Raw genomic sequence first — 13,871 nt, forward strand, 5'->3', positions numbered from 1 at the left:
TTTCCAAAAAGTGTGCTTGTTTGTCTTCACCTGATCTGGAGTTGTATTTTTTATTTTATTTTTTTTCTCACTGCCTCTTTGATCATGACTTCATTCAAAATAAGCTGCCCAAGATGATTTGATCTTTGTAGCATAAACAAATGTACCGGTGTATGCAGCAGGCTCCTTTCCTTCTGTGGGAGGATTCTTTCCAGCGGGCTTCTGTTCAGCTGCTAGTTTCTTGGTAGCTTCAGCCTTCGTGCCCAACAAAACATCTTCAGCTTCTTAGCACCAAGGGCCTTCTTTCTTTTCTTTCTTTCTTCTTTTCTCCCCTGCAACCCCCTCATCTGATTTGGCTTCTAGGGCTGCTGTCACCTTCTGCCCAGCCTGGCCAGGAAGGATGTCCCGGCACATGGTCTTTGCATATGGGTTTAGCTTCCACATGATTCCTGATGCAGAGTTGTATCATCCTGGAAAGCTCTCCCCTTTGGAATTCATCTAAATCCTTTATTAATAGCCTTAACATATAGCGCCATAAATAACACTCAGAGGAAGCTCATGCCTTTTCTAAAGGAATATTCGCCATGACAGGAGACCGAAAGATGTATGTAGCAGGAAGGAAATGAAGAGACAAATACAGTTATTCTTTGTGCCGGTCAGGTTATTCAACTTGGACCTATGTACCTCCCCCACCATGGAGATCCAAATATTTATATGAAGTGTAAAGCAGAAAGAATGAGGGGAGTGGGATCTGGAGGAAAGATGGAATAATCTCGTTAGGTTGGAGTCACAGTGCAACTAACTCTTAACTCACTCCAGCTTGAATGGACCATTATTGATCAGAGTTAGCATTTGCCATTTGCCTGATAGATGCTGGGAAGCAAAGCCTTGCTTTCCAGCCATGGAGAGTGAGAACTCCTCCTCCTAGCTGTCCTTCATCACTGCACAGAATGGATCTGAAACTTCCTGTCCCATAAGCAAAGAAAGGAAACCACCACTTAGGCCTCTAAAATGTGGCTCCATCTGGCTCTCAGTGGGAAGACTGTAGGCATAGTTTCTCGGCAGTTGTACCAGGAAGCCTCAGCATTCCGTTCTTGTGAACTGCAGTGGGAACGGAAATGTCTGACTGAGGATTCTTACTGTGTTATTCCCAAGCGAGGGCTGCGCTCTAGACCATGCTTGGAATCTGCTAGTGTTTTCCTGCCTTCACCTCCCTTTTCGGGATCCTCTGATGTCCCAGAGATGCCTGCTGCTCTCGGTGGTCCCATTCCTCCTAGGAGAGGATGGTAAATAAGACAAGTTGCCAGCAATGTCAGTGGAAATTAGTATCTCGCTGCTCCTCTCAGAGCAACGGCATTTTAAAAGAGGACCCCAAGGGAAAAACACCCAAACTTAAGAGCATGGTGCTGGCAGGTCTTATATATGGCAGCCCTCCCATCTTCTAGTGGATGACTGGCTACTCTGTCATGGCAAGGCTACTTTGTTTAAACACGTAGCAGAATAATCCCCAAAGCACTAAAAAGGCATTATTCTCTCCCATGGGCTACTACATAGACCTAAAAGGAATCTCACCTGATCAACACAGCCCAGCAAGATGTCTTAACTCTGTGACTTAAGATACCAGCAATTAACCAATTAACCAAAGTTTAAACCATGGAATTATAAAGGGAACAGAGGAACTTCCAGTATTTTGAATACATAGATCAGTAAAATCAGCATTTCCACATGCCAGTCTGGTTCCAACATACATTGCCTGTGTAACGTTTCTGTAAGAAGCGTCGAGAGCCCCCTGGAAGAAGGGCTGGTTGTGAATGCAGGGTAGGAGCCAGGCTGGGGGACAGAAAGTGGTTCAGTTCACAGTGTGGTTCTGTCTCCCCATAAAACACCAACTCATCTCCTGTTTTTATATGTGTCTACTCAAAAATAAGTTGAAACAAAAAAGCAACGAGGCCTCGGAATGTGTTTGTAAAACACATTTAACAACAGACATTGTATAGTTTATAACTCTGTCCTTTGCCCATATAGAAATTCCTTTCGTTCTGAACTTCATTATACGTTGCATTGTATTTTCTCATAGCCGTTTTATAGCCAAGTAATTTTTAATTAGAAACACGTGCACACACACACACACACACACACACACTGAAAAAGGTATAGTAGTTGACTGGAAACAGAGCAGGCAACATTGCCCGCACCCATCCCCACCTTTTAAAAATTCACTTTACCTACATTCTCCAAAATGTTTCCCCATAAGCAAAGGCTGCAGGATCACAGCACAGACTATGGCATAAAGAAGCTGCCTGGTGTTTCAATTACTATAGGTTAACAGATATTTCTGAATCAAAATGCAAATGTTTTTGATCTACACGTGGAACATTTTTCCCCTTTGCAGGTGAAGGTGATTTCTGCGTGTATTTTCAGAAAACTCTTCATTCTTAACTATAGAAAAGACAAAGCTTTTCCAAACAGTGTCGTCATTCCAATTGTCTCCCATTTTAATGTATGTACCTTAGAGAAGAAAGTGTAAGGTTAATAATGAATGACTCCTTCCTAAAGGTGAGAAATGGAAGTAACAGCAATTCACCATTACTGGGCAAGTACTGTGGAACTCTGCTACCAAACCCTGTCTTCTCTCAAAATAATGCGCTCTACCTACGGTTTAAGAGTGACAGTGTAACTTCTGATCACGGATATGAAATCATCTGGACTTCATCACCCTCTGGTAAGACATTTGCACTTTGTATGGGAAAGCAGTGTGAGAAAACCATGAGGTGTCTCATAGAAAAAGGCAAAGTAACCTTATATTTTTAGCTACCTGTGTACCTGATTAGTTTATGTTAAGAATAGAGATTTTTAACCATGAAAGTACAGATTACTTTTTTTTTTTTTTTTGAAATGGAGTCTCGCTGTGTCACCCAGGCTGGAGTGCAGTGGTGTGATCTTGGCTCACTGCAACCTCCACCTGCTGGGTTCAAGTGATTCTCCTGCCTCTCCCAAGTAGCTGAGATTACAGGCACACCGCCACCATGCCCAGCTAATATTTGTATTTTTAGTAGAGACAGGGTTTCCCCATATTGGCCAGGCTGGTCTCAAACTCCTGACCTCGCGTGATCCACCCGCGTCAGCCTCGCAAAGTGCTGGGATTACAGGCATGAGCCACCGCGCCTGGCCAGATTACTTTAAATTCTACATGTATTCATTATTTCTGTTTATAAAAGAATATATGTTGATATATGAAGCAAAGTAAGGTATGAAGATTTAAAGATTCCTTGGTAAATTAAATTTTGTTAGACTTTTTGACTAAGGAAGTTCTTTGAGAATTTAAAGAAAAACTTTTACCAAAAATCCAACTTATGAACACATTCTGGCATATATAGAAGTGGTCGTGCTTCTCGCAGGCCCTGACCTTTCCTGGCGGTGCTGGAGAGAAATTGCTTTTGTAGGGTAGTAAGTATCTTCTCACATTTTTGGTTGGCTGTTTATCAAACAACTAAAGAAAATTTAAGTCATGTCAATACATTTAATGCAAGAGAGGAGAAATACCTTTATGAAATGTCCCGAAATACCAAAATACCTTCAAAATAAGAAAGATAAACAGAACTCATTTTAAGTATCTTAAGAAAAGGGTTCTATTAAGACAATTGTGGTAACGGAATCTTGGCACCGAAAGGAAGCTTAAAGATGACCACCAATGCTCAAATTTTATTGACGAGCAAGTAAAACACCAAGATTAAGCTAGGTGCTGTGGTTTACGCCTATAATCCCTGGGAGACCAAAGCGGGTGGATCACCTGAGGTAAGGAGTTCCAGACCAGCGTGGTCCACATTGTGAAACCCCGTCTCCGCTAAAAATACAAAAATTAACTGGGTGTAGATCCCAGCTACTGGGGAGGCTAAGACTGGAGAATGACTTCAACTTAGGAGATGGAGGCTGTAGTGAGCCGAGATCACACCACTGCACTCCAGCCTGGGTGACAGAGCAAGACTCCGTCTCAAAAAAACAAAAACAAAAACAGAACCCACCAAGATTAATGAGTTGCCCAAAATGCTCCACTAGACTGAGATGGAGGTGGGATTAGGTCGTGGTGGTCAGAGGCCCAGCCACGTGCTCTGGAACTATGCCAGCCAGCTTCTTCCTGTCCCGGAGATGACCTGGATCTCCACAGATAGGCAGTGTAAATCATGACAGCCTTCGTATACAGATTAACAAATGGAACAAATTTACACCAAATGAAGTATTCGACCTTAAGTATGTCAGTGATTAGCCCAGTAAAGTCACTGTTATAATGAAGTCATTCCTGCCACCACCTACGATAACACACTCCCTCTTGGTTTAGTGCTGAATTTTACTTCTAATTTTACATCACTCGCATCATTAGCATCAACTCAGGGCACCCAAACATCTCTACACCATCGAAAGCACACAGAGAACAACTTGATTTTCTTCCGCAGTTTATCAAGGTTTGTTTGTTTGTTTTCCATTCTGTTCTCAACACCCAGTTTTAAAGTACAGTCCTGGAGGAAGTTGTCCCCGGGTGGTGAAATGCACGCAAGGGCACGTGTGTGGAGGATGGAAGAGGTGGAGGTGGCAATGGGAAGACAGGGGAAGGGAGGAGAAAGGGTGCAGCCCAAAGAAGAGGAACAGGAAAAGGGGTGTCTGCCTCCATTATTCTCGCAGAGAGTCTCAGCACCTTAAGAAAATAAAATCGTATTGCCTCACAAGCCAGACTGGACGGCTTATATGTGGTTGAATCAAACTTCCTGTCCTGTTTTCCTTGCAGGATGTGGTGGAACTCTTTATGGAGACAGAGGTTCATTCACCAGCCCTGGCTATCCAGGCACGTACCCAAACAACACGCACTGTGAGTGGGCCCTAGTGGCTCCTGCAGGAAGGCTTGTCACCGTCAACTTCTACTTTATCAGCATTGACGATCCAGGAGACTGTGTACAGAACTATCTCACACTCTACGATGGGCCCAACGCCAGCTCTCCATCCTCTGGACCATACTGTGGAGGCGTGAGTAAAACACACATTTTATATTCCCATTTGTTGTTTTTAGACAATGAGAGTCACTTAGTGTAGACCTTTTTTTTTTTTTTTTTTGAGACGGAATTTCGCTCTTGTCGCCCAGACTGGAGTGCAGTGGCATGCAATCTCGGCTCACTGCAATCTCCGCCTCCCAGGTTCAAGCTATTCTGCCTCAGCCTCCTGAGTAGCTGGGATTACAGGCGCCAGCTGTGTGCTTTCTGTGCATCACGCCACCACGCCCGGCTAATTTTTGTACTTTTAGTAGAGACAGGGTTTCGCCATGTTGACCAGGCTGGTCTCGAACTTCTGACATCAGGTGATCTGTCCGCTTTGGCCTCGGAAAGTGCTGGGATTACAGGGGTGAGCCACTGCTCCCGGCCTAGTGTAGACTTCTAAAGGCAGACACTTGCAGAGTAGGAAGCACAGCCTTTAACAAATTGAGCAGTTTTCCGACTTGCCTTTCTATTCTGGGAGCATGAGTGCCATCTGGTGGACATTGCGTTAAATTGCTATTAAGAGTTACCAAAATCGGCTCTGTGTCAGATCACCTGTGGAGTTACTTACATTAGACTTCCAGTTCCCACCAAAACCCACTGAATCGGGATTTCCCAAGGAGGAGTCACAACATGCTGTTTTTTAAAAAAAACTTCCTCTGTGACGTCAGTGCACTGCCTAGGGTTGAATACCCATGTTTATTTCTGCATAAATAGAACTATAGAAAATTTGGACACCTGGCTCTATTTTATCTACTTCTTGCTGAAAACTGCAGTAATTCTTTGAAGAAATAGTGACTGATAGTTTGTTTTTGTAAAGCTCTGTTATCTTCCCTAAACAACAACTCAGAATCTCACGTTGGTTCAATATTGCAGGCATCTGTGCTTACGATCCTCTCATTTGATGTGCAAGTAGATACTTAAAGAGAGTAAAGGCTCACACCTGTAATCCCAACACTTTGGGAGGCCCAGGCCTTGAGGAGGCTCCCAGGATCACTTGAGATCAGAAGTTTTAGACTAGACTGGCCAACATGGGGAAATCCCGTCTCTACTAAAAATACAAAAATTAGCTGGCATAGTGGTACACGCCTGTAATCCCAGCTACTAGGGAGGCTGAGGTAAAAGAATTGCTTGAGCCCGGGAGGCGGAAGTTGCAGTGAGCTGAGATGGCGCCGCTCCACTCCAGGCTGGGCAACAGAGCCAGACTCGATCTCAAAAAACAAGAGAGTAAGTAAGGGAAAATTGGCTGTTGGCAAGCGGGTATCTGTTTCTGATTTTTCTGCCGTTTAATCATCTTAGGCTTTGTAATCAAACTAGACAGAAAACTGTAGCAGCTGGAAATCTAGATGGTTTTTAAAATATAACTTACTAGTTATAAAATTGATAAATGCTGTTTTCAGAAGTATCAGAAAATAGACTAATTTTTCTAAAACCCTGGGCATTCTCATATATTCTTAATACCTTTCTTTGAACATTTTTGCATATATTTTTCATGCACATTTTTTACTGTTTGATGGTGTGTTTTTTCCACTTACCAATATATCATTAGTATCTTATATCAATAAAAACACTGGTGCATCATATTTAAGTTTTGGAGAGTATTCCATTGCATGAGTGTGGCCTAATTTATTTAACGAACCCCCTCTAAGTGGACACTTAGGTCTCTTCAACTTTTTGCAACTACAGACAACACTTAATAAACTTTTTGGTAGTGATATCTTTATACATATAGTTATATTACTTGGTGAGAAATAGTAATCGCAGGACCAGCAGATACTGTATCACGGGGATGCACATAAAGCACACAGAGAGAGACCCCAGTAAATGTGCCACACATCAGATTTAGAAGCTAATCAACTCTTAGACATTGAGTTGAAATTTACAAACATTTCAAAAGGGAGGAAAAGAGACAATTTTAACAATACAGTGACTTTATATTGGTAGGGTTTTTTTTTTTCTGTAGGCGTGGTTTTCAGCGGCTTGCAAACATACAACCCCATTTGATCCCCAGAGTGACAATACCATAAAGTGGAAAGAACAAGTATATCCTGGTCTTGTATAAACCGAGTCCAGGTTTTTACTGAACAAGTATAAACCGAGTCACTGAGAGAAGTGACGGCCATTTAATCCAATGCCACATTAAGTTGAAACATATAGCGAGATACATCAATTTTTTAAACTGTTGGTGTTCACAGTATTTTCCCAGTTTTACATTTTCTTTTATGAATGTGGACATAATTTCACGTGTAATTGTTTTTTTTTCTTAAATGTACCACCGATTTCTTTGACACTTTATGTTAAACATAAATGAAAAAATGTAAAACATAGCTATAAAACATGAAGTCAATTTACATACAGAGGTAGCTCTTATTTTGCTAATATTTACATACTTACAACTTTTTATTAAGTCGTAATTTTTGCTAATATTTACATACAAACAACTTTTACATTTTACATACATATTTACATGCATATTTACATACATACGAAAGTTGTATACTTTTGTATGTATACTCCTTTGGTATACAATTCAACTTTTTATATATGTAAATATGCATGCAAATATGTATGTTAAATGTAAATTTGTAATATTTACATACATACAATTCACATACAGAGGTAGCTCCTCATTTTGCTAATATAAACACAAACCATGATTTGGAGATATATTATGGTAAATACCATTGTTCACAGGGAAATCCTATATCCCTTGCAGCTACACTCACTTGAGTAAGTGAGTGTCTTGGAAGTAAGTCTGTGTTTTGGTGACTTGGGGTAGGGCTGAGGTAGGAAAAGCCAGTAATGTAAGCATGGTGAGAGCAGGGCTTTTTGTCTGTTTTGCTCATTTTTTAATGTCCCTACTACTAAAACCAATATCTGCAGCGTGGCAGTGCCTTGATCAATATTTGCCAAATGAATGACTAGAAAGTGAGAGACAGCAGGGACCCATCTATCCCCCCAACACACACACACACACACACACTGTTCCACAGAAGTATATGAAAATAAATCTCAAGAGGAAACTACAAACATTGAGGATGAAAATAGTATGTTTTACTTAATATAATCATTTTAATTCCATATGTGTTTCAGAAAAATTAAATTTGCAGTAAGAACTTGAATAAGAAGGTCAAATGTTTTGATAACAGTTTTATTGAGATATAATTTATAGACCATACATTTACATACATACAATTTACATACCATATAATTCATCTCCTTAAAGTATACAATTCAGTGGTTTTTAGTAGATTCACAGAGCTGTGTGCCCATTATCAGCACAGCCAATTTTGGGACACTTTCATTACTCATTACCCCCCAAAAGAAACCCTGTACCCATTAGCAGTCCTTCCCCATTTTCCCTCAACTCCCCATGCCCAGAAATATTCCTTTGTAAAGTATTTGCATTCATTCTTGGCAAGGTTACTTCAAGAAATATATGTAGGTTCACTGTAAATTCTATAAAGTTTCTTTCTGTGGTACTTTGTTTCTAGGCTAACATTTCTAGAAAAACGTTCAAATATGTGAAACATATAATTTGATACTTTTTGTTTTTTCAATTTTAGGACACGAGCATAGCTCCCTTCGTGGCTTCCTCCAATCAGGTCTTCATAAAATTTCATGCTGATTATGCACGGCATCCCTCCGCTTTCCGATTAACTTGGCACAGCTAAGCGGGTAACAACTCATGTTCACTCAGCACTTCCCCTCTGCAGCACGCTGGACAGGACTCCGCCATCTTTATACACAACCCCTACTGATGCCACAGAGAATAAGCTGAACTTTTATGGTTTTCACCAAGCCATGGATAGAATCGATATTTGTAGGCCAGGCATGGTGGCTCACATCCCTGTATTCTCAGCACTTTGGGAGGCCGAGGCAGGTGGATCACCTGTGGTCAGGAGTTTGAGACCAGTCTGGCCAACATGGTGAAATCCCATCTCTACTAAAAATACAAAAATTAGCCAGGCATGGTGGTGGGCGCCTGTAATCCCAGCCACTCAAGACGCTGAGGCAGGAGAATTGCTTGAACCCAGGAGGCAGAGCTTGCAGTGAGCTGAGATCACACCACTGCACTCCAGCCTGGGCAACAGAGCGAGATGCCATCTCAAAAAAAAAAAAAAAGAAAAAATCAATATTTGTACATTTTCTCGAACATAGAACATAGCTTCTTTAGCCTTGAGTATGCATTTCATTCTAATATTTTGAGCTGAAATTTAAAAAAACTTTGAAAGACTTGGAAATGATTATGGCATATATGATATACATTTTTAAAAGTTAGTAATAATAGCCAGGGGCAGTGGCTCATACCTGTAATCCCAGCACACTGGGAGGCCATGATGGGAGGATTGCTTGAACCTAGGAATTTGAGACCAGCCTGGGCAACACAGTGAGACCTTATTTCTACAAAAAATCAAAAAATTAGCCAGGCATGGTGGCATGCACCTGTGGTTCCAGCTACATAGGAGGTTGAAGCAGGAGGATCACTTGAGCCCAGTAGGTTAAGGCTGCAGTGAAACCCTGTGAATTAACCACAGTACTCCAGCCTGGGCAACAGACTGAGACCCTATCTCATAAACGACAACAAGAACAACAAAAGTTAATCATAATATAGAAGCATAAATTTCTTGTGAATGTTCAATTAGGCATAATAAACATTATTGAATTGTACACAATTATGCTGCATTAATTTTTTGACTTATTAAAACTCTGTCTTTCACTATGGGGCATATATAAATTTTCAAGTTTAATTTTTATATTTTGGCAAAGAATTCAATATATACATGAATCTTCCAGAGCATCAGTTCTGGAGCCAAGCTGCCTGAGTTTGAATTTTGACTGTACTAGTTAAGTGCTTACATAATCTCTCTGTGCTCAGTTTCTTCATTTGTATAATGGGATTATTTTACCTGTCTCACAGGGTTGCGATAATTAAGTATATATGTGTAAGGACTCAGAACAATACCTGATGCATATCAGGTAATTAGTAAATGCTAGCTTCTATGTCAATTAGTAGTAGTAAGACTCACCTCCCTACCATACAGACGTACCTGCTTTTCCCATACTCTCCAAAGCCAGGCCCAAGTCTCACCTATGTTTACCTTTTGCCATGCCCTTAGGTCAATCTGAGCTTCTCCAAAGACCTTGCCTTAACTACAGAGAAATTTGCTATAACCTCTGAATTCTCTATTTCCCTCCCATTTGCCTCAAACTTCTGTTTCTCCTGGCCATGCTGAGAAACATTTCTTCATTTATCCCCAGGACCCTGTACTCTCCCGGTTATTTAATTTCTCTGAGTATTCTCCACTCTCCTGTAGAACAGTGGCCCTCTTCACACAGCTCCACTAGGCGGTGCCCCAGTAGGAACTCAGTGTGGGGCATCCAACCCCACCTTTCCCTGTTACACTGCCCTAGTAGAGGTTTTCTGTGAGGACTCTGCACCTGCAGAAGGCTTCTTCCTGAAAACCCAGCTTTTTCCATACCACCTCTGAAATCTAGGCAGAAGCTGCCAGGAATCTACCACCCTTGTACTCTGTGTGCCTGCAGGTTTAACAGCACGTGGAAGCTGCCAAGGCTTGTGGCTTTCATTCTCCAAAGCAGCAGCCCAAGCTTTACCTGGGCCCCTTTGAGCCATAGCTGGAGCTGGAGTGACCAGGGTGTGGGGAGCCCTGTCTTGAGGCTGTGCAGGCAAGCAGGGCCCTGGGCCTGGCCCATGAAATCATTCTTTCTCCTAGGCCTCTGGGCCTGTGATGGGAGGGGTTTCAGCAAAGGTTTCCGAAATGCCTTTGGGGCCCTTTCTCCATTATCTTGGATATTAGCAGTTGACTCCCTTTTAGTTATGCAAATTATCTCTAGCAAGTAGATGCTCCACAGCCTGCTTGAATTCCTCTCCTGAAAAAGCTTTTTCTTTCTCTGCCATATGGCCAGGCTGTAAATCTTCCAAATTTTTACATTCCGCTTTCCTTTTTAATATAAGTTCCAATTTAAAGTCATTTCTTTGCTCCCACATCTGAGCACATGCTATATTAGAAGTAGCCAGCCCAAATCTTGAACACTTTGCTGCTTAGCAATTTTTTCCACCAGATACCCCAGGTTGCCACTCTTTAGTTCAAACTTCCATAGATCCCTAGGGCATGGACAGAATGCAGCCAAGCTCTTTGCTAAGGCATAATATGTGTCACCTTTGCTCCAGTTCCCACTAAGTTCCTCATTACCATCCAAGACCTGGGCAGCCTGGACATCATTATCCATATCACTATCAGAATTTTAGTCACAACTTTTAACCAGTCTCTAAGAAGTTCCAATTTTTCCCTCATCTTTCTGTCTTCTGAGCCCTCCAAACTCTTCCAACCTCTTCCCATTACCTTGTTCCAAAGTCAGTTCCACATTTTCAGATATCTTTATAACAAAACCCCACTCCTGGTACCAATTTTCTGTTTTAGCTCATTCTTGCATTACTATAAAGAAATACCTGAGACTGGGTAATTTATAAAGAAAAGAGGTTTAATCGGTTCACAGTTCTGTAGGCTTTATAGGAAACATGGTGCTGACATCTACTTGGCTTCTGGGGTGGCTTTGGGAAGCTTATAATCACAGAAGAAGGCAAAGGGGAAACAGGCATGTCACATGGTGAAAGCAGGAGCAAGACAGTGAGAGTAGGGGGCAGGTGCCACACATTTTTGTGACCAGATCTCATGTGAACTCAGAGCGAGAGTTATCACCAAGGGGATGGTCCAAGCCATCCATGAGGGATCCACCCCCATGATCTAAACACCTCCCACCAGGCCCATCTCCAACACTGGGTGTTACAACTCAACATGAGATCTGTGCAGGGACAAATATCCAAACTCTATGATATATTTATGCTCGGCCATTGCCTATTCCTTAACACAATATATTAAGTGAAAATAAACATTATGGTTTGCCATTTAACCAGAAGTAGAAAGTTCAACAGCACATCCTCATCTCCAATGCTGCCAGACACGTAACTAGGTGAGGTAGATATGAGCTTCCTTTTCATAAGAAAATTCAAATGCTTTTATAAAGTTTTTCACTGCCTCTAGAAAAGCAGAAGCCTTTACAAAGTAGATTTGCTTTATGTTAATTATGCAAAATCAAGGGTTACTAAGAACATGAGACCAAGTGAATGAAAGAAGCTGAGGAATATATCACTTCATCTTACTCTAATACTCAAATGCCAGAGAAATTATTTCTGGACAGAGTATGGAGCCACATAAATAAAACACTCTCACCTTAAAAATTCAGCTACTTGGGAGGCTGAGGCAGGAGAATCACTTGAGCCTGGGAGGCAGAGGTTTCAGTGAGCCAACATCGTGCCACTGCACTCCAGTGTGGGTTACAGAGTGAGACTCCATCTCAAAAAAACAAACAACAACAACAAAAATTCCTGCTCCTTTTTTGTATTATGGATAGATATATCAACTTTATGGGTGACAATTCTATTGGAAAGGATGGTGAATGTAATGAATAACACCATCAAATCCGAAAGGTCTTGATAAGCTAGTAACAATGGGCCAATTGTAACAGATGAAATGTGACAGATATAAGATCTTCCTCTTTTATCAAAAAATGAATTGCAAAGCTACGGAATCCAGGGAAAGTTTAACAATAACATGAAATAACATAGTACTTTTCTGAAAGCAAGATTAACATGATGTTGCTGTCAAAAAAATGATGCTTTGATCATGGACTGCATCATTAGAGTAACGGTATCATTTCCACTCAGAAGGGCATGCTTTTCTAGGAGGCATATTGGAATATCTGGGAGATGTGTACCTGAAATTGAGGAAAGCATATTTTAAAATTAAAAATACAGAAAAAAGAGACAAAATGAAGCTTTACAAAATCTTCCAGGCTAGGCCTCTAGGAAACAAGCAGTGATTCTTTAGTGGGTTAGGGGATGGTCAGGTTTGGGAGAATGATATTTTCATGTATAGCAAAGGGAAGTAGTTATTGAGTAATTCAGTGTTTGAGTAATTCAGTGTTTGAGTAATTCAGCTGGAAGAAGGAGAAAAGAGTCGACTCTACTCTCATTAGTGAGACCCATCGTATATCCTCTGGTTCTGCTTTACATTTAATTCACTTGTTTCCAAATGTTTATTGAGCATCAGCTATGTGACATGTACTAAATGCACTGAGGATAAAGCAGAGAACAAGACAGCCATACAAGACTATCAGCTGATGTCTCCCGACTTCACAAAGCACACTTCCCAGCTCCATCTGCTTGATTTCCTGAGCCAGTCCCGAAGCAAAAACCTTAATATTCTTATCTGGTGAAGCATACATTGAGCCAGCTTCCCGAATCTAATGGCCAAGGGATAAGTTTCCTGATTCCAAATTGTGTCACCATGAAGTTTCACTGCTTGCAATCAGGACCCTGAACAGACTAACAATCATCCTAGCAAATTCATCGAACCTGAGTTTGGGTGTGGGAACCCTGAATGACAGCTGGTCAGTCAGAAGTATAGGTGATAGCCAACCTAAATTGTGGAAATGAACACTTAACTTGTGGGATTTGACTGTAAGTTGAGGTAGACAGTATCAGAATCAGTTCAACTGTAAGACATCTAGGTGGTGTCTGCTGGAGAATTGTTTCACGTGTGGGAGAATCTCTGGTGTCAGAAGTGTTGAGCCTGTGAGAGTAGCAGAAACAGTTTGGTTTTTCCTGTCTCAAACAGGAGTGAAAACAAATTCCTATGAAACAGGAGTGAATGGAGGCATGCAGCTCAAAATAACTTCGAGAGATAAATGCAGGAGGGCTGGGACTGTCTCTGTTCCAGGTGTTATCTGGATATGGGGCTGGCAGGTGCAGTGTGAGGGGCTAAAACCAAAGTCACAAGTTGCCCTAAC

The 13,871-nt window shown here is 41.4% G+C and overlaps 1 protein-coding gene across 1 annotated transcript in view; it reads left to right on the forward strand.

The window, feature by feature from the left end:
* The window catches only part of LOC105488215 (cubilin), a 313,890-nt gene extending 304,214 nt beyond the window's left edge, over nt 1-9,676 (forward strand). The window contains exons 65-67 of the mRNA XM_024794869.2: nt 2,536-2,701; nt 4,760-4,995; nt 8,567-9,676. Of these exons, the coding sequence (XP_024650637.2) occupies nt 2,536-2,701; nt 4,760-4,995; nt 8,567-8,674 (510 nt within the window). The 3' untranslated portion in view covers nt 8,675-9,676. The remainder of the gene's footprint in view (nt 1-2,535; nt 2,702-4,759; nt 4,996-8,566) is intronic.
* Nucleotides 9,677-13,871: the final 4,195 nt, after the last annotated feature.

This window comes from Macaca nemestrina, chromosome 9 (genome assembly GCF_043159975.1).
Source record: "Macaca nemestrina isolate mMacNem1 chromosome 9, mMacNem.hap1, whole genome shotgun sequence".
In the NCBI taxonomy this organism is placed as follows: domain Eukaryota; kingdom Metazoa; phylum Chordata; class Mammalia; order Primates; family Cercopithecidae; genus Macaca; species Macaca nemestrina.